The sequence below is a fragment of the Bombyx mori genome, chromosome 17, assembly GCF_030269925.1.
Source record: "Bombyx mori chromosome 17, ASM3026992v2".
NCBI classification, from domain to species: domain Eukaryota; kingdom Metazoa; phylum Arthropoda; class Insecta; order Lepidoptera; family Bombycidae; genus Bombyx; species Bombyx mori.
The window spans coordinates 11,493,956-11,520,562 of NC_085123.1; the positions used below are offsets into that span (position 1 = coordinate 11,493,956).

A 26,607-nucleotide genomic window follows, 5' to 3' on the forward strand; every position below is an offset into this window, starting at 1 on the left:
TTACCAAAATCCGCGCGAAGAACTCACTCCTACTCATATATTGTGTACGTTATATGCAGCAAGGTGATCCACTGAGATTCTCGGTCGACTGATAATAAGCCGCGTGGAACGAATTTTGATCCGAGTCTCGTTTCGATATATCAGAATATATCGAGACTCGGGTATAATATTATGCCATATGTACACATACAAGGGATAATCCTAGATATTTGCATGCTATTAGACTGGTACCGTTCCTTTAGATTCGTGAAAACTTGTACTGTATTTGTTTAGGAAATTCTTAAGGACAAACTACGTATTTTCTGGCATTCATCAATAATGAAGTAACCAATCACTATGACTACTAACTACGGACGATTTAATCAAAATTTTATTTTGATGATTTTACTTTTTCTTTTTTTATTGCTTAGATGGGTGGACGAACTCACATTTCACCTGGTGTTCAGTGATTACTAGAGCCCATAGACATCTATAACGTAAATGCGACACCCACCTTTAGATATAAGTTCTAAGGTCTCAAGTATAGTTACAACGGCTGCCCCACCCTTCAAACCGAAACGCATCACTGCTTCACGGCAGAAATAGGCGGGGCGGTGGTACCTACCCGTGAGGACTCACAAGAAGTCTTACTACCAGTAAAGGTTTAAAAATTTATACTTTACAACTTTATTGGGCAAATTCGGGGTATTTTTTTAGTTTTTTTTGTCCAAACTTATTTTGGGTATCAGCAAGGAAAATTATGTTAATCATTTTGAAGATCAGGACGGCTACATTTCAATGCATTTGATATTTCGTTCTAGTTGTCAAGGTCTGTGGCGGCAAGCACGTAGTGGGACTTATGGTCTTGTCTGTCCAATTTATCAACATCAATAACCAAAGGTCTGCATAAATAAGCCCCAATAAAAAATTAAAAAGTACGTGTACATTTTTGGCAAACTGATCACGGCGATCTCGTAAATTGTAGTGACAGAACGAATGTCTTTTAACAAATACCAAATCGAAACGGCCAACTTCAAAAGAACTTTGGGCTGAGATTACTCCCGGTCCTGATTGGACACATTGGAGAGCCGTGCAATTGTGTTTACGTTCTTTTGTTAATACAACGTTTCTTTACAAAAGAATTTAGTTTCGTACAAATCCTTTTTTGGGTCGATTGCTATTAGTACCTTCAGTGGGTCGCGTTTCCGATCCGGTGGTAGATTCTGCGAGGCACTGCTCTTGCTAGGGCCAGTGTTATCAACACTCCGGTTTGAGCCCCGTGAGCTCACCTACACGTTAGGGTGAAGCTGAAATAGCTTCTCAAGGCTGTCAGCATAGGTAGGGAAAAAAATGTACCTTATTAAGCTTCATGATGAGGAAAATCCATTCTGTTTTAATACTGATCATGTAATTACAAACTGGTTTCTCTGTAATTTACAGCAACAGCATGTAACTGTATAATATTATAGAAAAAATTCAAACCACAATTTGTATTTTTTTTAAGTATTTATTACTGGTGGCCCGAAGTAATTTCCAGTTTTACCAGGGTAGGTGGGCGAGCACGGACTAAGCCAGGAGAGATGGGATTTGTTCCCGAACGTTTCCAAAGGAGACCTAACATCTCAAGAGCAGCTGCTTCGCGAATGCATCTACCTAGTCAGGTCATAAATTCTGTCACATGTTTAATGTAAAATAATTGAAACAAGTTTATTCATTATGTAACCATTCATATACCAAAATGAACTTAACAAAACATAGATTCTTATGACACTAAAGTTTATTCAAAATGACCTCCATGATTTTAAATACAGGCCTTCAATCTGCGCGGCCAGTCGTCTATCGCAGCACGAACGAGGTCCGTCAATATCGGCGGCTGCCTTAATCAAGGATGTCTTGAGTCACTCCAAATTGGGATGAGGCTTTGAGCACGCCTTTTACTCCAAGTGTTGCCATATCTTGTAATCTAACGGATTCAAATCTGGACTGGAGGAGGGCCAGTCTTCGTGCCGGATGAAGTCGATTTCACGCGCCGCCAGCCAGTCTTGTGTGCTCTTCGCTCTATGAGCTGGCGCCGAATCTTGTTGGAATACCCAGTGCCTGTTATTGAACATGGTATGAGAAACAGGTTCCACAAGGTTCGTCAGGACTGTATTTTGATACACAACTGCATTCGTTTTTACACCTTTCTCACAAAAATGTACCTCTGTTAAGCCCCAATAAGAAACTCCCAACCATACCATGAGCGAGGATGGAAAATGACCTCGTTGGACACGCGGAATACGGTTGCTCGCTTCTTCACTACTGTGTGCGTACACCTTATCATTTTGTTTGTTGTAGCTCTCTTCTACGGTAAAAATTTTTTCATCCGAAAAAAGAATTTCCCGATATTTTTTTCCCGCGTACCGCGTCAACAAAGCGCGATCTCTTCAGTCTCAGGTCCATTAGACGAGCATTCAAACGATGTCCTGTTTTTCTTCGATATGCCCGAAGCCCTAAGTCTTCATTTAACACCCTTTTCACCGTGGTTCTGCTTAACCCCATCTGAAGGGCCAACAGTTTCTGCTTACGTTTGCGATTTCTTTGAATTCGCGCCTTCACAGCTTTTATCACTGCTGGAGTCCTAACAAAACGAGGGCGACCACTTCTTGACCTGTCATCTACACTAGAGTCTTCATTGTATCGTTTGATGGTACGATAAACGAATCTTTTAGTTATATTCAAATTTTTCAGTATGTTAAAAATTTTAATTGGCGCGTAACCGCAACGATGCAACGCAATAATTGCAACACGGTCTTCTTTAAGCGTCCACTTCATATTTAAAAATGAGTAAAATTCTAAAAGTATACATTTTTATTTTCATGAACAATTCGAAATTCGAATTCAATAAACTTTTTTGTGGCCAGCATTCTAAAAGAAAAGTTTTTACTGTGTGACAATACTTATGACCTGACTAGGTACTATCGGATCCGAAATTTCAGAAGATCCGATGATAAATTCAGCGGACTGATATAGTTACACGTCGAACTATTTCGTGTGTTGGATGAGTTCGGTTACCCTATCTATACCTGATAGAGCTGAAGGCGCCTAATAGTAGAGTTAGCGGATCGTATAGAAATATGTGTAGTAGAAATACGGCAGCATCGTCGCATCAGTTGGTTCGAATGCACAAGAAATCTTATTATTTAAACCACGCCGATTTCATATTCAAATAATTATATTTTAAATAAAATAAAAAGTCTATATAACTAAAGAACTTAATTTAAGAGTGAAACATTACCTTTATTTCACTGCGTATTTCAACTAAAGCCTTAAATCTCCATTCGTAACGGAAAAGGCCATTTTCATTTGGAACGCAAATTAGGAACAATAAAACAATAAGTTAAGGTTTCAATTGTAAATCTATTCATATCAATCTTAACCCAGCTGCTGCATTGGAATTCGCAATTAACTTGAGGTAAAATAAAGCGGGAATAATATGGGACAATTAAACATTGTTGGGTACAATGGGCTCAGTTTTTTATATGCTGTACAATTGCTTACTGTAATGAACGGTAATGTGAGGAGGCAGGATCCTAAAAATACCTGGATGAATAGTTTGAAACAGGATGTGCGGGAGACGAATATGAGTGCAGAGATGACGTACTCGTATCATAGGCTTGAAGGGAAAAGAGGACATTTTGCACTAACCCCTTATAATGTGAGTTAAAAACAAGAAGAAAAAGGTGAATAGTTTGTTCTAAGTTGCAAGAATGCCATAAATAAGGGCGCTAATAGGCGCTCTATTCGGGTTTTGAGTGGAACCCAATTAAAAATTCCACCCTATATCCGCCATATCTATTATTTCCACCACCGGCTCCTTAATTTATAGTAATTTTCTTCGATATTTCACGTAATTTGTGATTAATAAGGTCTGCTTTCATTTCAGGACATGTAATAATAGTATTTTTTTGTTATAATAGTGAAATAAATCAAAATGAAGGGATCGAGTCGATCCATCATACGGGATCCCGCAGGCTGACGGCGCGGATCGCTTGAAATTCCCGAATATTGCTGGTTTATTACGGTTTATAGTAAAAAGGAGCTTGTTGCCAACCTATTTTATTAGTTAGATAAACTGAGAAATCTCAATAGAATCTCCAGATATGGAGTTGCCAGTTTAACTACATGTACAACAAAAAGGTATTAGTAAAAAAAAAACAGACAAGACCAAAGAATTAGACTTCTTATAAGAAGATGACACTAGCGCTTAAGAAATGAACCATTATCTATGCTCAGTACTAGACGTCATTGGATCGCAAACAAAATTATAAAAGCCTCGTAAAATTTATATGATTATGCGTCGTATTTTTCCTTGCAAGAGGTGCTACTCTCAATATTTTAAAAATGTAAAAAGGATCGCGTGGTAATGTATATCCATAATATATTACAATAATTGTTTGTTTTATAACAGTAAATAATCTATAGAAAAACAGACTTATTTTTACTGGTGGTAGGACCTCTTGTGAGTCCGCACGGGTAGGTACCACCACCCCGCCTATTTCTGCCGTGAAGCAGTAATGCGTTTCGGTTTGAAGGGTGGGGCAGTCGTTGTAACTATACTGAGACCTTAGAACTTATATCTCAAGGTGGGTGGCGCATTTGCGTCGTAGATGTCTATGGGCTCCAGTAACCACTTAACACCAGGTGGGCTGTGAGCTCGTCCACCCATCTAGCAATAAAAAAATAATAAAAAAATAATTGAGCAAATGTCTATGTTTTTCTTAATTAAGCCAGCAGATGCTGCATTGATCGCGCTCATATTGAATTACTGCTACCCATTTAAAGCCATTAATATAGATCGCTTTGACCTCGGGATCGAAGGTCGGAGTATTTGAAAGATTGAGTTTTCTTACTTAAATAAGAACCGTTTTCCTAACAGAACTAAAATAAACGAGATAACATAAACATACATTTTAAACACTCCAGGTATATTTACTATACATTTTAACCGTAAAAATCCAAATGTGTTCAAACGAGACTCTGGTGGACCAGCTGGAATGTTATGTGGATGATTTAGTGGAATGTTTCGAAGATTTTGTCAAGAAATCACTGATCGTCATCACTATTGCTGTCGGTGCTGTCATTGGACTTCTGGTTTATGTGCTTAAGATGGTCACTGAAAGACAGGAAGCTCTTAGTCACGCCAGTAAGTTTTTATTGCATCATATGTGGCATCGATTTCGTGGCACAGTTGAGAGGGTACCACTGCCCTTTGACATTTAAAACTAAAAACTGCCGCCAACTGTGACACAATATTGAAAGTTCAATTGGATTGAACATTTAGCCCCGGCAATTTTACCTACGGATACTTTTACTAGTACTATTAAATCCATTATGTGTATTTGTCTCATTAATTCTTGTCTACCATACGTGGATTGGTTGAAAATAAAGTCAAGGTCATCAGCGACGCCTGATTTAATTTAAGGTAACGGCATTAAACTCTTAGTTAATACCTAACTCTGCTCTGAAGAATTGTTCAAGATGATCGCTTTATCTCATTCTCTCGTTACGGGTATCGTCCGTAGACGATCAACGGAGAATAGAAGGCGGGAGAGTACCTAGACACCCTATAAGGTGATTATTGGACCTGGGGATTTGTTGATGTCTCGCACCCGATCAGATCAAATGTTACTAGAGGCTTAGCCCTTTAAAGAACTGAGAAAGTGCCTTATTCTAGACAAATTTTAATTATTATTTTTTGATTAAGCAAGGTGAACGAAGAGCATCTGATATAAAGTGGGTACCGTAGCCCATAGATGTTACTGTCGTCGATGCTTCAATTACACTGCAGGTGTCAATAACGTTACCCAATAAATTATATTCAGACTATTTAAGGACCACTATTTCCCAGCCTCCAGTTATCCTTTAGATAGACGATACTAACGAGAAGGTGTGATGTGATGATATTTTAGATATACATCATACAGCCAAATTAAATTATAGCTTATAAAACAAATGAATATTTACCTAATCTTCATCAGGTATCGTACCAGCTCTAGAAGACATTTCTCGTCAGAGGGGTAATTCATCTGACCCAAATAACATTCCTACAAAAACAAGTGAAACAGTACTACATGACTACGAAGCAGAAAATACGCTGAATGCAGAAATCGATAAGAACGCTAAGAATTCTCCTGATACATCTACTAAATCAGCCAATACGTTACCGTTGCCTGTAATCGCTGGTTTTGACGCGAAAGTATTGAGAGATATCGGGTTATCCGACTGTTCTAAAGTGAGTTTCTATTAGAATTAAAGTTTGTCGTATTTATGTGTATTAAATATACTATGATATCAGCTCCGTGATGATAAAGCCTATAGCATCAGCTTGCTGAGTTTCTCCCCGGATCTTCTCAGTAGATCGCGATTCTGGTTCAGAGATAGATGCACTCGTGAAGCATATTCTGTCCTTCAGCTGTTAGGCCACCTTTGCGGGCGCTAAGTCTAAATTTCCCCACCTGGTTGAATTACTGAGTTTGTCAATCTGTCCTAGTCATGCAGAAAATTCTCTGGATCAGCCGCAATACTTCCACCTGAAACAAAAACTTAAGACACTAGTGTATGGTAAAGAGTGATATTAATGTGTCTATTAATAGTGATAATAATGAACCTATTAATATCACGTTTGTAATATTACACACGGAAAATTGTATATTTGCCAATTAACACGCTTTAGATTTGGTGGGACAATAAAACAGCTAATATTTTAAATCAATTGATTAAATTGTGTATTATGAATAGTAAACCTTTTACTAGGCGATGTCTTTTAACGTCACTTTTTTTTTTAGAACTGCAAAGAAAGAATACTATCATTGAATCGTGATCAAACTAATAAAAGGTGAGATTTGAAACAGATACATTCTAAATATTCTTATGTACCTACATGTATAATTGGGTGTCTGGAATAACAGGAATTGATCTGAATGATGAAGTATCCTTAAAAATGAATTAATATTTTCCGTATATATAAGTTTACAAGCGGCCCGCTCCGACTTCGCTCGGGTCTTTAACAAAAATTTCAACGATATTTGACGTTGTTTTATTTTTTTAAATAAAAAAAACACTTATTGCGGCATAACTATAAAAGTTAGACATATGCTGTCGCGACACTTTTTGTAAATAATAATGTGGTCTACAAAGTCGTAGTACATTATTTTATTCTATCATCAATAGTTTTCGCAGCGTACAAGATCTAAAGAATATTTTAGGTAATTTTTCACCTTAGGTTACATTATTGGAGTTTTAGTAAGGATCTCTAATTTTCGGGGATAGCGTAGCTTCCAAACTGTGAATTTTTCCAAATTTTTCAAATCGGTTCAGAGCCTATTCAACAGAAACAAACAATCAAACCTTTTCTCTTTATAATATTATTATAGATTGCATACAATTATTAATTACGTAAAGTTACTGGTTTTTTAATGTTGCTTTTTTCACAGAAGCACGAGCTTAAATAAAAATCAAGATACAGTCGAAACAAAAACCTCTTGTTGTTCCATTTGCTGCGAAGATGAAGATACAGAAAAAATAAAAGAAAAAGATATATTGTTACCCAGTTAATCACAATACGTTTTCATATTTATCCAGCTGAACAAAATGTCAAAAAGTTCTTCAAAGATTTGATCTTACTGAACCAGACCACTTAACTGTGTCTTTTGGAAACAAAAAAAGTCAGGGTTTATTTTTTTCTTACTTACCAAACTTATCAAAAGCTTTGTTGCATGTTAGAAAAAATTTGATGATTACGATTATTACTTCGAAATTGGCAAAGTGAAAGGATATTTTTATCTGGAACTCATGGATGCATCCTAACCTAATTATCATTGGTATTTCTTTGAAGAAAAATATACGCATAAATCAAACTTTACGGTACGCACATTTATGAAATATGTATTGTCTTAAAATATTTAAAAATAATATGTTTCTGATTGTTTTTACTGTGTACGTTTTGTACAGTTATTTCTGAAATAAATATAATAATATTTGAGGTGTTTTAATTTTATATTATATAGAAAATTAGTAATTACCGGTAAGTATGCATAATGAAATTGATGACCATATCTTTATGAAACATATATCTTTATTTGGACCACGAATACTAGACATTATTATTATATTACATTTTATTTATATTTATTTTAAATTTTATTAATTACACAATATTTCATAAAAAAGACATTAGAAATACAATTTTTAAAAACAATTTAAAATTAGATTGCCGCTGATAGCGGTTTCTACGACACAAACCACCAGTGGTTAGGATTCCAGAGTGAGAAACCTATTATTATTATTATTATGATATGATAACATCACATTAAAGCACAAATATCAATATTTAACTGATGGCTCGTCCAGAATTGGGATTCACTGGATCACATGAAACCTTTTATCAATCGATCATACACACTTTAGTCAATCAATTAAATAACACCTAAACTACGGTAGTTTAAAATTAAAGTAACTGTATGTACTTTTTTATATTGAGGGTCGAGGTAAGAAGCATCTCATATAGGGGACAAGTTGAAAAAGAGTCCGCCCATAAATAATACACTTAATATTTAAGATATAAACAGCCGCCTGTAAACAGCAAGTTATTGTCGCAAGACTCACATAAATGTGTGTAATTGTGTATGTATATAGTTTGATATATTATGTATTAGTGTTTATTTTTATTATTTTTATTGTTATTGTCTATAGTATCAATAATTAAATTGTACTCATCTACCCACTCATGTAAAGCTTTCCTTCTTTGAGAACGGTTAGCTGGTAGATAACTCAATTGTTGAGTTAAGCTCGCCATTTTTTATATCTTATCGCAATTACTGTATTATATTAACAGTGTGTACAAATAAAGAATAAATAATAATAATAATAAATAGCGCTAGTGTAGGAAGTGGAAATGATTATATGAGTTTTAAATAGAGTTAAGTGTGGTTGGTATTTAATGGGGGTGTTTTTAGAATCTTTCCACTGGGCACTTTTGTGCTACCTCAATAAGCTTCCTTTTAGCAGACACTTTAATTACACTGAGATGATACTCCTTAGTTCTATCTTCCATGATTTTTGAGTATTTCTGTAGTGTAGAATGTCACTGTCAAATAATTGATTTTCTCTCTTAACCTCTAGCGCTGTTTTTGTATTAACTTTCAACATCAAATCCAAATTAAGAAGTCAATTTAAGGGGCATTTTCCAAAATGTTGGATGGAATTATAATATAGTTTAATGAGTATGGCGAGGCGACGCACATACACAGGTTTTTTTTTAATTAAATGAATAAAATCTTTTTTACCCAAACGATTCGCGCACCGTCCTTCAACGCAATGTTAATAATATTACAAAAAAAATCGTAAAAAGCTACATCGCTATCAAATTAACGGTTTAAGAAAACATATGCTACAAACAAACAGGAAAACAATAATTTTATAAAAAAACAATTATAATGTTATTTCACGTTGGTAAACAATAGTATTTTTTTTTTATTGCTTAGTTGTGTGGACGAGCTCACAGCCCACCTGGTGTTAAGTAGTTACTGGAGCCCATAGACATCTACAACGTAAATGCGCCACACACCTTGAGATATAGTTCTAAGGTCTCAGTATTGTCACAACGGCTGCCGCACCCTTCAAACCGAAACGCATTACTGCTTCACGGCAGAAATAGGCAGGGCGGTGGTACCTACCCGTGCGGACTCACAAGAGGTCCTACCACCAGTAATTACGCAAATTATAATTTTGCGGGTTTGATTTTTATTACACGATGTTATTCCTTCACCGTGGAAGTCAATCGTGAACATTTGTTAAGTACGTATTTCATTAGAAAAATTGGTACCCGCCTGCGGGATTCGAACACCGGTGCATCGCTCGATACGAATGCACCGGACGTTTTATAATTAAAACGATTGGCCTTGTTGAATTTTCTTTCAGGTCACTACTCTCACAGTCGCCATCCGCCATTCCAGCAAACCAGTCAAACGTCAGAACTCAGAGACACCCAGAAACTGTACAAAATGATGATGCAGTGCCTTGGAGCCGTTTATTCTGCTATTAACGTCAACTATTTAGCTCTGGCAACTGTTTTCGTAATAGTACTTCTGAGCTATCTCATACCTGACGTATCTCAGAAAATACATGCAAATAATGAGCTGAAGGATGTCAAGAAAGTTGTTAATACTATAACGGTTAGAACAATGAATATTGTAGAATTTAAGTATAACAATAATGTACAATAGGTATCTCCTTATTTTATTAGTATGTATTTGTGTTTGAATTAGGTTAATTTTGTGGGTAGAATTTAGGTTTGCATCGTTTTTAAAATTTGTGCTCTTCTGGATAGTTTACGGTTTCAATTTGGTTTATCTTCAAAACATTCTTATTATGACTATTGTTGATCGAAGTTAGTATGAAAGTAAATTTTCAATTTTAAGTAAATAATAAGAATTTATAAGGTCTCAATTTAGTGTTCAACGAAAAATAATGTTCATGTGTTAGATTAAACATGAATATCACAGACAGAACAGCAATGAATGGCGAAATTCGCTCGAGACCGTTGACTCTGCACTTCAGCTGTTTCGTCTTACATTGCGTGGAGTGCAAAAAACATTAGTAAAATTTAATTTTCGATTCGATTCGTTTTCCTTACATGAGGTATGCTTCAGCCGATTCGTTTTAATGAGAAGCGAAATTTTAAGAAAGTTTTTGTCAATTTACAGACAGAAATAAATCGAGCCGAAGCAGCTTGCTTGTCAGCAACCGACGAGCTTTGCCGTCTGAGGTGTTCAGTGCTAGATAGTACTACTGAAACTGTTAGTTTATTTAGTGCCTCTTTAACTAGCATAGATTGACAGGGGCCTTGACAGCCCACTTTGGGTTGCGTGGTTGCTAGAGCACGTAATGTGAATTTGCCCTTCCTCGAAGAACAAGGTCAAAACCTTAACTTTTTTAGAGTGACGGCTGGAATTCTTAAAATCACATCCCTGGCAATCGAGCACATACGATTGTTCCTCAGCAGACATAGGTAGAACAGTGGCACCAAACTGTGCGGTTTCATATACTATACGCAGATAAGTATTGGGCAAGCCTAGTGGTATCTGGTATACTGTCGCTCTTGGACTTCAGCAATACCAGGGGCACAGGCTAGTCGCTGCCTACGATTGTATGCTATGTACCTATTGAATACATTCCTAATCATAAATCGAATTTTGTTGAATAGTATTGTTGTGGTTTTTTACCGATGCCCACAGACAGCATAATGTTGCCGCACATAAATTAAGACACGCCGGTCGATGCTTCAATGGTATTGTATTAATATAGTTTTTTTACACCACCAAATCGCTGGTAGCCTAAGAAGCTATTCCAGCTTCTCGCGGACGGGTTGGTGAGCTTACGGACTCAACCTGAGACAGTTTGCCAACACTAGTCCAAGCAAGGGCAGTCCTTCGCAGAATCTACCACCGAATCAGAGTGGCGACCTACTGAAAAGGTCCGGCGAGAAACTCAGTGGACTGTGCTATCGAACTATTCGTCATTATTGACGAATTCGACTTTTTTTTTTATTGCCCTTGTAGGCAGACGAGCACACGGCCCACCTAATGGTGGGTGGTTACCGTCGCCCATGGACTTCAGAAATGCCAGGGGCAGAGCCAAGCCGCTGCTTACCCCTTAATACTCTCCACAAGCCTCGTTTGAAGAAGGACATGTCATAGCGCTCGGGAAACACCGTGGAGGGGAGCTCATTACATAGCCGGATGGTACGTGGCAAAAAATACCTCTGAAAACGCACTGTGGATGACCGCAGTGGCTCCAGGTAGTATGGATGAACCCTACTCCGGTGGCGGGCTGTGCGATGGTAAAAATGAAATCGACGAAGACGGTTTGATATAATATGCTCCAATCTTCAAAGCGATACACATTGCTACTTCTACTTAATTATAATAATAATAATAATTAGCCCTTTAAACTGGGTGAGATTTATCTTTGTGATTGGATCTTTTGGTTTGTTTGTTTATAAGATGTCTCTCAACTCAGTGTGCCTTCTGGCAAAGGCCTCCTCTAGTAGTCTCCATTGTTTTCTATCTTGAGCAACTCTTCTCCATTTGGGTCCGGCGGTAAGTTTCAGCTCATTTTCCCATCGCATTTGTTGACGTCCTCGACACCTCTTGCCATCTCTTGGATACCAGTTCGTTATAATTTGACTCCACTTTTCTTGTCTAGATCTCAACATATGGCCGGTCCATCTCCATTTTTGGAGGTCTATTTTTTCCAGGATGTCAGTTAGTTTTGTTTTTTCTCTTAATTGCACATTGCTAACTCTATCTTGTCTTCTTGTTCCTGTCATGCTTCGTTCCATACCTCTCTGGCACTTTCCCAGTTTTTCTCTATGGTGTTTTGTAAGGGACCATGTTTCGCAGCCGTATGTGATGCATGGGAGAATACAAGTATTGAATACTTTCCTCTTCGTTGCCATATTGTGTTCTTTAGCTTTTACAACTTCCTTAAGAGACCAGTATTTTTTCCACCCATTAGCAATCCTCTTATTTATTTCCTTGGTTGTTTGGTCTTTAGGGGAGATGATCTGACCCAAGTAGCAATATTCGTCAACATATTCTACTTTTTGTCCATCAATTTCAATGGGCCTTATTTCTGAGTTAGTCATCAATTTCGTTTTTGTTATGTTCATTTTTAACCCCACTTTAGAGCTTTCAGTATTTAGAGCTTGGATCATCTTTTCGAGTGCCTTTGGATTTTCTTCAAGCAGATCTATATCGTCCGCGAATCTTAAGTGGTTTAGTTTCCTTCCGTCTATGTTGAGGCCTAGATGTTCCCAGTCAAGGTTGCGAAAGACGTTCTCTAGCACTGCTGAAAACAACTTTGGGGACATTGGGTCTCCCTGCCTGACTCCTCGCTTGATTCGGAATTCTTTTCCCAGGGTTTCTAACTGGATTTTTGCTTTACTGTTTGCATATATATTTTTGATAATGTCTAAATATGTTTCTGGTATACCTTGCTTTCCTAGGCTTTCCCACATTGCTTTATGACTAATGCAATCAAAAGCCTTTGCATAATCTATAAAAGCCACATACAGTGTTTTGTTGAATTCGTTGTACTTCTCAATTAATTGTTTGAGTGTATGGATGTGGTCTATTGTTGAAAAATTCCGTCTGAACCCGGCTTGCTCCATTGGTTGGTTTTCGTCTAATTTTGCGCTAACCCTACTTAAACTAAGCCAAAATATCACTTGATTAATTGGGGATAAATTTAGTAAAAAGCCACAAAACAACAAATTACATCTAATGAAAACGAAAATAATTTGTTTCCAGTCGAATATGTTCAGTGACGTGTCTGCCTGTCAGAGTTATTGCATGCACATAACGCGATCAGAACCGATGCGCAGCGAAAAAAAGCTTGGCTTTCTTCGTAAGATATTCTTTCCGAACAAAAATACTTCGCACAAGGTTTGTTTTTAAGCGGACTCCTTAATAAATATATAATTTAGGTATTAAACTTAAACCTTTTGAATTCTTATCAACATATCTTTTGGATTCACGGTCGGCTTCAACCATAGAAAGAGCAAAATGGTATTTTTTTTAATTTACTGTTATAAAGGCCGTCGAAGGCCAGTCGCAAAGAGTTGTTCTTATAATTCTTCTTCTCAGTCGTTTGCACTTGGCAGAGTGGTCGTGGTCATCATTTCGGGTGGTGGTGCGCTTCACCAGACATCACAATCCTTATTTTTATTATAATATTTATAATTTTTTTATCTTCATATTTTTATATTTTTTTTTATTATTATATTTATTTCTATTATGATGACTTTCATCAGCACGAGAGTTATCATAATATAAAAGCACAAATTTGACACATTAATGTGCTTTTTTGTCCTACCTATGCTGATGGTCTAGAGCAGTCTTTCTCAAAGTGGGGAAACCTAGAGGGGGGCGTTAAGGGGCCCACGAAAAAATGGGGGGCGTTGATGTGGGTTAGGGGGGCGCTGTAAAATTTGTAATTTCATTTACTTTATAGTATTTTAAATTTTACTAAAATTAAAACTCACCTACTACACAATAACGAATAATTAGTTTATATTTCTACCCTGTATGATGTTATAAAAACTTAAAATAATTAACATAGATTTCGTAGGATAGCCCACACACCGTACGTAATCAAGTTGTAACAAGTTTCTGCGGAACATGATCGATGATAGTTAAAAAATTAGAGCAATTTTACCTTAATTACATTGCACCAGAAATTATTTTAAACATTAGAAAAAAACTACCATGCAGTTTTAAAATATTACACATACGTAAACTAACACAAATTGAGGTTTTCTTTACTTTCTTTCTTGTTTTTAACATAAGGGCATTTTAAAGCATTTTCCTAGCATTTTATAAGAAATTACTGATGTGAGAATCATAATTTTTATATAAAATGGAAATACGTTATTGTTCAAAAACTTGTCTAAGATTATTATTTTTTACAATTTACCGTCCAATGTCAAATAGTATAGTATAGTAAGCCTAAACAGCTCACTTATCGTAAACATTGTACTATTTTATTTCTATATAATAATAGGTTGGGGAAAAAGTTTCTTCGCATTTTTTAAGAAAATTTACAACATCTTTTAATATAGTTTATTCACATTTAACTAAAGTATGTCGGTACCATTTTGTTCGATAGCTTTTTGCCATCTTTTAGATAGGGACATTATCCCATTGCTATAAAAAATTTTGGGGCTTCTGATCAAAATACCGCGACAATTGGTTTTGGCAGTCCTCTCGTGATGTTAACCTGACACTGCCTAAAGAATTCTGAAGAGACCGAAACAGGTAGAAATCTGAAGGTGCAAGGTCAGAACTATACGGCGGATGCATTAACACCTCCCAGCCAAGCTCTCTTAATTTTTGCTGAGTGGCTAAAGATGTGTGAGGTCTAGCGTTATCGTGATGAAAAACTACATTACATACATACATTTTTAAGCTATTGCATAGCTTTTATCGCGGGCCTTGAGCGCGGCGACCGAATCATGAAATTCCATAACGAAAAAAACCTAACACCCCTCACTCCGCCTACCATGTAGCTCGCATTCAACACATTCACACGTTGCGCTTGTGTAGTGTTTGTGAATAAGCGCGTGGCGTGATGTCACACTGCATGCGAATCATGAAAAGTCTGCCCATCTCTCTCTCGCGCGGTTTAGCTTATGAGTGTGAAGGGGACAGTTAAGGTTTTGCCTTTATTAAGGTTTAATATAGCGTGGTCTTGTTTTATTGTTGTTTTAATATTAAATTATCATTGTCTAATTATAATGTCATAAGTTGATAAAAAATGCTATGCAATAGCTTTACCGCCGCAGTTCCCGAGAGCCACACTTTTTTTTTGTCAGGTGGAAATCACCGGACTTCCGCCCTTCACTGGGGATGGAGGGCTGGGCATGTCGGAATCGTACCGACTAAAACCTCTTGTCGCTCAACAACCAGCATCCAAACCTCGCATGAGACAGAGCTCATGAAAAGGCAAAGGGGGGAAAGTGAAGTGTTTAGTGCGGAGCACATCTCTCCCATCACCCTCCCCCTCGGGATGCCGGACTGCCGGTCGTCGGCGCCACGACCACCAGCCCTCTCGGTCGGCAGGCTGTCCGAAGCTCGCCTAGATGGCGCCGGTTAGAATGGTCTATCCTACGGAATACCCCGCTGGGTCAGAACCAAGGTGGGTCGGGGATAGCCGGCCTTCCATCACCCGGATGCTCATACGTAAAACGTATGCAGAGCAGCTTGCACGTCGTCTTCTTAGGCCCCCTTCGCCGGTCCCCAGGCCGACATGTGAGGGAGACCCGAAACACTTAGAGGGCCAGGGCTTGGGCGAGATCCGCCTCCATGGACCCCGCTCAACGGGGCCGGGCCTGTGCATCCCTCACGCGCCCCACCGCCTCCTTTTGCGAGATGGTGCACTCGCAGAAGTCGAGCATCGCCTTCCACGATTCGTCGTCACCGAGCATCGATGTCAGAACACTCGGCAACGACAAGTCGTTTCCTATTTTTGCGACGAGGACACGCCGCCACCCCTCCCATGCGGGGCAGGCGACGAGCGTATGCTCTGCCGTGTCCAAGTCGCAACCACAATGGTGGCACTCTGCCGTCGGCTCGGCTCCGATCCGGTGTAGGAACTCACCGAAGCAACCATGCCCAGTGAGTACCTGCGTGAGCCGGAAAGTGAAGCGTCCTCTGTCACGATTCACCCAATTCACAAGAACCGGGCGAATCACCTCGACGGTCCTACGACCAGCCGAAGGATCGGCCAGCCGCCTGGACCATGACTCCAACACGGACCGCCGAGATTGGGCCCTCCGCGCTCTGACCACACTGGGGCTGGGACGTGCCACGCCCCGGGCACGAAGTTTTTTTTTTTTTTTTTCTACAAGAGAAAATCGCCGGATCCCCACCCGCGTGGCAGGTGGGGTATGTGGGAGTTGAACCTCACTAAAAACTCCTGCCGTTCACAACCGGCGCCCTACCTCGGACCGGGCCGGAGCCCAGTCGGGGCTATTGAGACGGCGGGACAGGGTTGACGCAGAGCACATTACATCCATCCCACCGTCCCACGGACGCCGGACCGGCGGCCGCCAGCGACACGACCACCGGTTCCCTCGTTCAGTCAGCGGGCCGAGAGCCCGCCTTGATGGCGCCGCGTTACACCTTCCCGCAGAGCGGTCGGGGGAACGCGGTCTACCATCACCCGGTTTCCTACTGCGGGTGAGCGTGCAAAGCACGCCACCCCACGTCTGGGTCTCTCCCCGCATAAAACGGGTGGGACCCCTAGCTCTTAGGGGGCCAGGTCACGGATACGACCCCGGTCCCGACCCCCTGCTCGGCGGCGGCGGGTTTCTGCGTAGTGAGGAGAGCTTTGCCTCACTCGCCCCGCCGCCTCCTTCTGCGAGATGGTGCACTCGCAGAAGTCGAGCATAGCCTTCCAGGACTCATCGCCGCCAAGCATCGATGCCACGACGCCAGGCAGCGACAAGTCAGGTCCTATCTTTGCGACCAGGACACGGCGCTGCACCTCCTAAGCGGGGCAGACAGCGAGCGTATGCTCCGCCGTGTCCAGGTCGTGTCCACAATGGTGACACCTCGTCGTCGGCTCAGCCCCTATCCGGCGCAAGTACTTCCCGAAGCATCCGTGCCCGGTAGGCACCTGCACCAGACGAAAGGTGAGACGTCCTTCGCCACGATTAACCCAGTCCCAATATTCGGGAGCAGCCGGCTCAAAGAACCGGCCGTCCTCATCAATCGGGGGACCAGCTCCGCAAAGTGAGCACGAAAAGCCCACCGGCTGTCCAACACGAGGCCGAGGTACTTCAACTGCACCCCGACCCCTATCCGGACGCCTCCAACCACGATGTGGGCGTCAACGGGTGGCGCCCTCCGCGGCCCGTGAAACGACAGAGCCTCGGATTTACTGAGCGCCACGTCGAGACCCAGCCTCTTTATCCTTCCGACGACGAGGGCCACTCCCGCTGTGGCGAGACGGGCAGACTCTATAATCATCCCCCCGGGCCACGACCAACGTGTCGTCCGCGTAACAAATAACGCGGAGGCCTGGGAGGAGGGCGCCCCTCAGCACCCAGTCGTACCCGATATTCCACAAGAGGGGGCCGAGAACCGACCCCTGCGGAACACCACGCACGACCGGAAAACGATGAAGGGTCCCACCGTACCCGGTACATACGACCGACCTGACCCCCAAATAGGACCCAACCAGCCGGCGGAGGTAGAGGGGCACTCCATGCCTCTCCAGTGCCCCCCCTATCACGGTCCAGGGCAGAGTGTTAAATGCGTTGGCGATGTCAAGAGACACCGCCAGCGCCACCCCATCCCGAGAAACGGCCTCGTCCGAGAGGGACTGCACGCGAAGAATTGCATCCACGGTCGAACGGCCCTCCCGGAAGCCGTACTGCTCCGCCGACAGGTCAGGCCCCACCCCGACCAGGTGCCGAACGATGCGGGCAGCCAGAATACGTTCCAGCAATTTTCCCGCCTCGTCCAGCAGTACGATAGGACGATACCCGGCGGCTGTATCCACCGGGCACCCCTCCTTCCTCAACAACACAAGTCTACCCGTCCGCCAGAGCAACGGAAACCATCCCGACTTCAAGCAGCCATTATATAGCTCCAGGAGCCGGTCCCCCAGGGCACCGAGGGCCAAGGCCAATACCCGGCCGTGGACTCCGTCCGGACCGGGGGCCGTGTCTTTTGCAGTCATCTTGACAACGGCCACCCGGAGCTCTGCCTCGGTAATACGGGGCACCTCAGCAGGAGCTTGGCCGTCGATGGTGTCAGACGGCCCGCCCATAGCGGGAGGGACAAAACCCTCCCGCTCCTGTGGGAACAACGCCGAAACGATGCCCCGCAGCTGCTGAGGCTGGAGACGCTCAGTCATAGAGGGGGCCCACGGGCATAACTTGCCGCGTACCAGTTTGTATGGGCTCCCCCACGGATCCGCTTCGAGCGCCTCCAAGAGTCTCTCCATGTTCTGCTCCTTGGCCCGCCTGATGGCCAGCCGCAGGGCGTCCTTCGCAGCGCGATATTCGCGGTGCAGCCGAGTCTCCTCCTCCGCGAACACGACGGGCTCGTCGCGCCGCAGGCGGCAGCGACGGCGGTGTCTAGGGGCACGAAGGTTAGCCCGCTACTGATAGTTAGCGGCGAGCGCCTCTGCCTCCAGGACCCAAGGCGGCGTCCCAGCCAGTACACACGCCGCCTCGAAAGAGATGGTGCGATAAACACGGATGATCCTGACCGCGATGGTGCGTTGCGGCCGTTGCAGCAACATCGCTACCCCCACGGCCAGTGACTGGTCCCACGCGGGCGCCTCGTATAAAGCCATTGACCGCACCACCCCCGTATAGAGACCCGTAATTATAATATTAGTATAGATATTAATTATTACAAATAATAAAAACGCTGACTTAGGCGGCGGTTTTTATTTGAACCAGTTCTAAATTATAAACTAAAATTCTATGAAAAATTACCCATATTTGTCTATAATACGAAATGATATTAATTTATTTTTCGTAGTCGTCGTGGCCTAACGGATAAGATGTCCGGTGCATTCGTGTTGAAGCGATGCACCGGTGTTTGAATCCCGCAGGCGGGTACCAATTTTTCTAATGAAATACGTACTCAACAAATGTTCACGATTGACTTCCACGGTGAAGGAATAACATCGTGTAATAAAAATCAAACCCGCAAAATTATAATTTGCGTAATGACTGGTGGTAGGACCTCTTGTGAGTCCGCGTGGGTGGGTACCACCACCCTGCCTATTTCTGCCGTGAAGCAGTAATGCGTTTCGGTTTGAAGGGTGGCGCAACCGTTGTAACTATACTTGAGACCTTAGAACTTGTATCTCAAGGTGGGTGGCGCATTTACGTTGTGGATGTCTATGGGCTCCAGTAACCACTTAACTCCAGGTGGGCTGTGAGCTCGTCCACCCATCTAAGCAATAAAAAAAAAAAAAACGTAGTTTCCTTCCTTCTTGCGTCGATAATCCTCAGTGCTGAGGGTCGTGGCCTCCTCTAATAACTTTCTCCTGCATCATCTTGCACCATTCCTGCCTGTCCTCGGCTGTGTGGATAGCAACGTGGACTGAGATATTGAGAGTGGAGCGTATTTGGTCCGACCAGCGCATTGGATTTCTGCCTCTGTGCCTTCTCCCGCATACCTTGCCTGTTACCAGCAGCTTTTCCAGATTGTCACCTCTCTTTCTGGCAATATCTCCAAAGATCTCGAAACTTCTCCGCGCGCATGTAGTGCTGAGGCGCATTGGAATCTTGAGCTCGGTAAGAATGGATTCGTTGGTTCTGTGTTCTGTCCAACGAGCCTTTTCCTCCAGCACCACATCTCAAACGCGTTGATGCGTTGGCGATCGGCTTTCTTGAGGGTCCAAGTCTCTGCGCCGTAGAGAAAAATGGAAAAGATGAGGGAGGTGACGAGCTGCTTTTTGGTATTCCTCGAGATGTTTCTGTCCGCCCAAACACGGTCCATTTGGGACATAGCTCTCTTTGCCATACTGATTCACCTTCTGAGGTCCTTTTCGGAGGATCCATTTCTAGCTAATAAATTTTTAATTATCTTATGATGAGAATATTATATTAATGAGAAAGATATTCAACAAAAATAATTTCGTTCTAATAAATTAGCATAGTAATAGTACAGTGAACTAGCAATTTATTTTGGTGATTCTGAATTTAAACAAACATATTGATGAGAAGAATTCATTTTTACTTTGCAAATTTGTAAATACACGCTCTGTAGCAATGTATGGACATATAATAATATGAAGAAACAATAATAGCATCTACAAATACATAATTATGTACTACGTGGTACTACATTTACTAAAATTAATACAACATTTATTAATTAAATTAATGAAATTGTGGTTTTAAAGTTTTAGGGGTGTATAAAAAATGGGGGGCGCTGAAAAATAATTGATTTTCAAAGGGGGCGGTAAAAGAAATAAGTTTGATAATCACTGGTCTAGAGAGACCATGTCAGCGTCGCCGGACTAGTAGGTGAGTTCACGGGGCTCAAACCTGACAATATTAAAGCCCTAGCAAGAGCCGCGCTTCGCAGAATCTACCACCGGATCGCAAAACGCGACCCATTGAGAAGATCCGGCGAGAAACTCAGTGGACTGACCTTGTGCATTAATGGCAACGTTCCATTCAGGGAGGCTTTTCAAAACAAGACTTAACTTGTAATTTTTTTCTTTTGTATTGAGGCCTTTTGTAGTAAGTGAATTTTTAAGAAGAAATGTTTTCTTTATAGATGTACCAACAATGAATCAAGTTAGGTTATATATTTCTGCTATTTATAGTAGAACGGCAAGATAGTGGTAACTGATGACATGAGTGTTTACATTAGACCCCTACCAACAGTAAATTCCCGTTGGCTAAAGAGAATGCTCCCTTGGTCGCCCTTTATTTACAGTACCCTATGCATTGCTGATACGGTGCTACTCAAGATCTAAAACGCACATCCAAATTTATTTCTGCAATTTCAAATGAGATTCGATTCATATATCTCTAATGTCAATACAACATGATGCTTGCATTTATGTCGCATCAATTCTTATCAGAGACTGCCTAGTTTCTGAAAACATCTGATCGCATCAAATATTAACCACTTAACACCAGTGAGGCTGTGAGCTCATCCACCCATCTAAGCAATCATTATCATCATTATTTCCTATTACCCTCTGCTGGGGTGTAGGGCTCGAATCAAATCCTTCCATTTACATCGGTCTTGGGCAGTCTGTTCTAACTCTTCCCATGTCATGCTCAAGACACCTAGCTCCTGCTCCACCGAGCGACGCCAAGTTGTTCTGGGGCGGCCTCTCTTAAAATATATTTTTTTTTTTTCATCATCAGCCTGCGGCAGTCCACTGCTGGACATAGGCCTCCCCCAAAGCTCGCTACTGAACCCGATCTTCGGCTCTACGCATCCAGTTACTGCCAGCTGCCTTGCGCAGGTCGTCGCTCCATCTAGCAGGAGGGCGTCCTACACTACATTTGCCGGTTCGCGGTCTCCACTCCAGAACACGTCTACCCCAAATTTATTTATTTATCTAAGCAATAAAAAAATTTTTTTTTTTCAATGGCCGTTATTATTTTCAGGAAATAACAATAATGTCGTATGTCTACACGGATTCCTTCAACGGCCAAGCAAGTGATGCAAGCAACTCCACCTTTTCTGATTGGTAATCACATTGTATTGTGAATAAACAAATAAATAAATTGCTTTTAGATTTATGTACATGGTTTTGTTCTTTTTAAAATCAGTTAATTGATTTTAAAAATTAACTAGCGAATATAACACTTTTGCGGGCTGTAACGGGAGGTTCGATAAATCGGTGTTAATAACCACATAATACATAAGTAGTAAATAAAATAAAATAATTTGGATTTTTAGTAGCAATCTATAATACCCTAGAATCGGAATATAAGTATATAAAAATATCACAACACTTCCGACTTTTGTACGTTTTACATTGGTTGTGATTCGCAAGATTCGACTAGCAAATTAACATAAGAAGACAATGACATATTCAAAGTAAATTAAATGTGCATTACGATGGTTATTTATTTATTTTTTATTGCTTAGATGGGTGGACGAGTTCACGGCCCACCTGGTGTTAAGTGATTACCGGAGCCCATAGACATCTATGCTATGTAAATGCGCCACCCACCTTGAGATATAAGTTCTAAGGTATCAGTATAGCTACAACGGTTGCCCCACCCTTCAAACCGAAACGCATTACTGCTTCACGGCAGAAATAGGGGTGGTACCTACCCGTGCGGACTCACAAGATATCCTACCACCAGTAATTACGCAGACTATAATTTTGCGGGTTTGATTTTTATTACACGATGTTATTCCTTCACCATGGAAGTCAATCGTGAACATTAGCTAAATACGTATTTCATTAGAAAAATTGGTACCCGCCTGCGGGATTCGAACACCGGTGCATCGCTAGATACGAATGCACCGAACGTCTTATCCTTTAGGCCACGACGACTTCAACTGACTCAAAAAGTAGTGGTGAGATCTTGATAAAGTTTAAGTGCATGCAGCTACGTAAGAAGCACCATCTTTCGATTAAAAAAAGGTACATCAAAATCGGTTCACCCAGAAAAAAGGTCCAAGATAATAGTCGAATTAATAATTTTTGAATCCTTATGTGAAGCCAGTTTAATAACATTAAGAATTCACTTATTGCTTTTGAACTAATAAGAGCGGGCTGGGTATGCATTGTTTGATTTTTTACCGCTAAGTAAATATAATTAATACATCCTGGACGGCTCCTTGGCCACTGAATGAATTCCAAGCAGAATATATCCAATAATCTGCAAAAGGACTGTTCTGGACTGACTGACCTGTTCTTTCATAGTAACTATTCGCCACATTATGACATAATATGTGAGTCTGATGTTCGCTCATACGGCCTGTACTCACCTATATCCAACCGCAACCCACTGTGAAGATCCGGCGAGAAATTCAGCGGGCTGTGCCTATAGCCTAGGTTGATTTAGAACGGTGACCGATGCTAGGAAAGCCTTAAAGAACCAAGAGTGGATCAGGAGGAATAATAAAGAAAAAATATATCAAACTCTTTCTAACAACAAGAAAACTGGTTGCTTTGCCACTAACTTTGTTATATAATACTTCTGTTTATTTACTGGTGGTAGGACCTCTTGTGAGTCCGCACGGGAAGGTACCACCGTCCCGCCTATTTCTGCCGTGAAGCAGTAATGCGTTTCGGTTTGAAGGGTGGGGCAGCCGTTGTGAATATACTGAGACCTTAGAACTGTATCTCAAGGTGTGTGGCGCATTTACGTTGTAGATGTCTATGGGCTCCAGTAACCACCAGGTGGGCTGTGAGCTCGTCCACACATCTAAACCAATAAAAAATAAATAAATAAAATGTTGTTATTTTAAATTATTTTATCGATATTGAATTGCATTTTTTTGATTGTAAATGGGAATATATAATCTGTTTTATGAACATAGATAGTACACTTAATATTTTGTGATCGTTATAATCAACTTGACACCGATGTCAATTTTTCAAGTCATTTCAGATACAACAAATGCCTTTTGTATAATAATGTGATCTTGCAATCAAAATTATTAGTTCCTAAAACATGCCTTCAAGGAGCACATTTAAGTCATTATTAATAGAGACAGCATTATTTATTGGCTTATTTGTTTTGGCAGGACATCTGAGTATAAATTTTTGGGAGCGTTATGTGATACAATCCGAGCTATCTCTTATGAAATGTAGTCTTCATTCATTGAAAGTTAGTATACTCTTCGTAAAATTACCCTTGATGTATTAGAAAAAACTATGGAGGGTCGAAATAAGGAGTACCATCTCAGTATATTAAAAAGTGTCCGCTAAAAGGAAGCCAATTAAGGCGGTGCCATAGTAGCAAGTGGTAAGATTTTACAATCAGAGCGATTTACTACCACACTCCAATCTGTTTAAAACTGCTAAATTATTATAATTTCCTCTTCCTACACTAGCGATATTTCTGTGAGTCTTCCAACTTGCTGTTTATAGGTGGATACTTTTTCAACTTGTCCCTTAGACAAGGTGCTCCTTACCTCTACCCTCCATAGGAAAGAACCTACAATCGTCTAAGCTTAAGAGCTTTTATAAAATAGCACTACCTTACAACCAAAGAAAAGTGAGTTAATTATGAATGAAAAAAACTTACAAAACTGCTTATAAATTAATTCAACCTTAAGATGATACTTTTATTTTGTGGATACTTACACATACCGCACACGTACATGTCAAACTTGCCAAAAAAAACCTGGAAAAAGGCGTATTTCATGTTGATTGTTCTCTTTAATGTCTTCTGAATACAATACTGCAACCCTTTATATTTTAAACTTATATTTTAGGATACAATAAATAATATCGGGAATGCGTACGACAATCTACAGAAAGAAATAAACGCAATTCTAAAAACAGAATACATTGGTACAAAATTAGATAAATTGGAGAAGAAACATAACCAGAAACAATTCTTGGATCGAAGGAGGCTACACGAATTACAAATGCAAGTGATTATTGATGCTAAGAATAAGAAACATAACCATTATTCTGTGCAAGAAGAAAACGACAGTAAAAAGCCGATTAGAAATGCTACTACAATTACTCGTAAAGCGCTAAAACCAACAGCCGTTGGAGAAGAAAAAAAATATAACAAAGACCTTCGGGTATTAAAATGCGATGACAAATTTGATAAAACTCAGCAGTGTAATGATGATCCTACAATGGGACAGTCCAGATTTTAAACGTATAAGTATAGTAACGATATCATAAGTACTTACAGCTTAATAAAAAAAAAGGAAAGTTGATTTCGATGTAAAGCAATATCATTCAAAATACTTTTTGTATTGAGAAAAAAAGCTGTTTTGTAATGAAAATGTTTTTATTTGTAATAAAGTGATCAAAAAAATCCATAGCACATGTTTCGCTTATCCTCACTTGTTTCATTGTCTGTTCCTAGTCAATCTATACCGAGATCTGGCTTGAAAATATTCTGTTTGGCCACTTTACTAAAATTTCCTGAATCAAATACAGAATGCGTTTGAATTCTCTCTGCATTCAGAAGTAAAGGAGAATTCGGATTCCATCCAAAATCCTTTGTTTCCACAGTGTTCGCCAGGGCTTCAAGTATTTCCATTTGTCCTTCAAGCTTAGGTAGCTCTTGAGAAAACTTTGATAGTTTGATTTCTAAGTCTTCATAATTGTTTTTCATCAAAGACAAATTTCTCTGAAACGATAAAGTGGAAAGAAATCTCACATTATATTATAATGCTTGTAAACAAAATTCAAACGTTTCTATGACCTAAGTTAAGCCTAATCTTCAATACTGTATTGTTGTTTAATTTACGGGGCTTGTTGCGATAAAGTGTGAATTCCTTGTCACGTTCACTTTCATTTGTAGAAGTAAATTGTTCAGCAAGTCTCGCATCACGGTTTCAAAGACTAAAAGTAAAAACGGTAACCCTTTACCCAATACTATTAAGACTTTGACCTATAGAGTCGTAGGTACTACTACGAGTACTAATTGTACTAATAATTGACCTATATATTGAGCCGTCTATCTTATATAGGATAGACGGCGTGCAGATTGCGGTTCCTCTAAACTCTATTAGCTAAATAACCAGGTGAGTTCTTCTGTTTATAAGCAATAAAAATATCGCCAAATCCCAAGTTTGAATCCGGATACTTATATAGCTATTTCGTCGGTGTTTCTGGATGTAATCGACAAGGTAAATCCTTTATTCACGAGTAATTATTCTTAGGCTATCGTTTATTTATTGACTGTGTAAATCGGTAAAGTGTAGAAGAATATTTCGGGGAAAGTAGAATTTACAAAAAATTACGTGTATAAAAAAAATTATGTGATTATAATTACCGAAATATCGTTAATGTTCCTGGTGATTCCGTTAAGATCACATTTTGTATTGCACGTGTGACAGTGGTATTCCAACATCAGATAGATTACGCTTAGCAGACAGCACATGATCATGAAACTATAAAATCCACTTAGAAATGACCATGGCTTAGTAGTTCGTGTGTTATATTGATCTGCTGTAGAGTTGTTCTGGGATTGATAGCGGCCCCTACGATTTCGCCGAGCACGGTCCATTGTTCTTTTTTTCCAAATGGTATTCAGTTATTTCAATAATTCATTAATTGCAGTGCCTTTCCGGTTTTTTTTACAATTTTTTCATTTTATTATTTTGTGTTTTATTTTGATAACATTTTGGTGCTTGGAATGTGCTTGGAATTTCAACAGGTGTGTCAAATGAATTATTCAATTTCTTTTTTCTTTTTATTTTCTGCATTTTAATGACAGCTGTATAAACATTAAGGCTAAGGTTCGTTTTAAAATATTTATAACAGAGATTTCGTTTAATAAGAAAGTAGTAAAAGTATTAAATAAAAATTAGTGGGCTAAAGAACTTTTGCTTAAAATGAATTTTAAATAATATGCATAGAGAAGATGCATGTGACTAG

At 40.2% G+C, this 26,607-nt stretch overlaps 4 protein-coding genes across 6 annotated transcripts; 3 read left to right on the forward strand and 1 right to left on the reverse strand.

Annotated features, from left to right (window-relative positions):
- Positions 1 to 4,196: 4,196 nt before the first annotated feature.
- LOC101745261 (uncharacterized) lies at positions 4,197 to 7,999 on the forward strand. Of its 2 annotated transcripts, XM_004932471.3 has the most exons (5): positions 4,197 to 4,381; positions 4,945 to 5,164; positions 6,000 to 6,253; positions 6,807 to 6,856; positions 7,455 to 7,999. In XM_004932471.3, the coding sequence occupies exons 2-5, from the start codon at positions 4,981 to 4,983 to the stop codon at positions 7,573 to 7,575; spliced, it is 609 nt and encodes a 202-aa protein (XP_004932528.1). In that variant the 5' UTR covers positions 4,197 to 4,381; positions 4,945 to 4,980; the 3' UTR covers positions 7,576 to 7,999. The 2 variants fall into 2 exon arrangements, with proteins under 2 accessions (XP_004932528.1, XP_062529203.1); XM_062673219.1 differs by lacking the exon at positions 6,807 to 6,856 and having other exon boundaries at positions 4,208 to 4,381.
- Positions 8,000 to 9,100: 1,101 nt separating this feature from the next.
- Positions 9,101 to 21,817, forward strand: LOC101745544 (uncharacterized). Of its 2 annotated transcripts, XM_038017010.2 has the most exons (5): positions 9,106 to 9,269; positions 9,940 to 10,193; positions 10,725 to 10,817; positions 13,332 to 13,466; positions 21,683 to 21,817. In XM_038017010.2, exons 1-5 carry the CDS (start codon positions 9,239 to 9,241, stop codon positions 21,767 to 21,769), a joined length of 600 nt encoding a protein of 199 aa, XP_037872938.1. In that variant the 5' UTR covers positions 9,106 to 9,238; the 3' UTR covers positions 21,770 to 21,817. The 2 variants fall into 2 exon arrangements, with proteins under 2 accessions (XP_037872939.1, XP_037872938.1); XM_038017011.2 differs by lacking the exon at positions 13,332 to 13,466 and having other exon boundaries at positions 9,101 to 9,269.
- A 1,787-nt stretch (positions 21,818 to 23,604) lies between these two features.
- On the forward strand, positions 23,605 to 25,040 carry LOC105841238 (uncharacterized). Its single transcript, XM_004932473.5, has 2 exons — positions 23,605 to 23,866; positions 24,477 to 25,040. The coding sequence occupies exons 1-2, from the start codon at positions 23,711 to 23,713 to the stop codon at positions 24,870 to 24,872; spliced, it is 552 nt and encodes a 183-aa protein (XP_004932530.1). The 5' UTR covers positions 23,605 to 23,710; the 3' UTR covers positions 24,873 to 25,040.
- LOC101745403 (uncharacterized) lies at positions 24,991 to 26,415 on the reverse strand. The gene is made up of 2 exons (XM_004932472.3): positions 26,003 to 26,415; positions 24,991 to 25,354 (listed from the first exon to the last, which is right to left on the reverse strand). The coding sequence occupies exons 1-2, from the start codon at positions 26,234 to 26,236 to the stop codon at positions 25,088 to 25,090; spliced, it is 501 nt and encodes a 166-aa protein (XP_004932529.1). The 5' UTR covers positions 26,237 to 26,415; the 3' UTR covers positions 24,991 to 25,087.
- Between the last annotated feature and the right edge of the window lie 192 nt (positions 26,416 to 26,607).

Bases quoted from the DNA above. Each gene is read 5' to 3' on its own strand.
- LOC101745403 (XM_004932472.3), bottom strand. From the start codon at position 26,236: ATGGACCGTGCTCGGCGAAATCGTAGGGGCCGCTATCAATCCCAGAAC. The intron at 25,355-26,002 runs GTAATTATAATC...TTATCGTTTCAG, and splicing joins GGAACATTAACGATATTTCG to AGAAATTTGTCTTTGATGAA.
- LOC105841238 (XM_004932473.5), top strand. From the start codon at position 23,711: ATGCCTTCAAGGAGCACATTTAAGTCATTATTAATAGAGACAGCATTA. The intron at 23,867-24,476 runs GTTAGTATACTC...CTTATATTTTAG, and splicing joins GTAGTCTTCATTCATTGAAA to GATACAATAAATAATATCGG.
- LOC101745544 (XM_038017010.2), top strand. From the start codon at position 9,239: ATGAGTATGGCGAGGCGACGCACATACACAG. The intron at 9,270-9,939 runs GTTTTTTTTTAA...ATTTTCTTTCAG, and splicing joins GAGGCGACGCACATACACAG to GTCACTACTCTCACAGTCGC. The intron at 10,818-13,331 runs GTTAGTTTATTT...ATTTGTTTCCAG, and splicing joins TAGATAGTACTACTGAAACT to TCGAATATGTTCAGTGACGT.
- LOC101745261 (XM_004932471.3), top strand. From the start codon at position 4,981: ATGTGTTCAAACGAGACTCTGGTGGACCAGCTGGAATGTTATGTGGAT. The intron at 6,254-6,806 runs GTGAGTTTCTAT...TTTTTTTTTTAG, and splicing joins GGTTATCCGACTGTTCTAAA to AACTGCAAAGAAAGAATACT. The intron at 6,857-7,454 runs GTGAGATTTGAA...CTTTTTTCACAG, and splicing joins CGTGATCAAACTAATAAAAG to AAGCACGAGCTTAAATAAAA.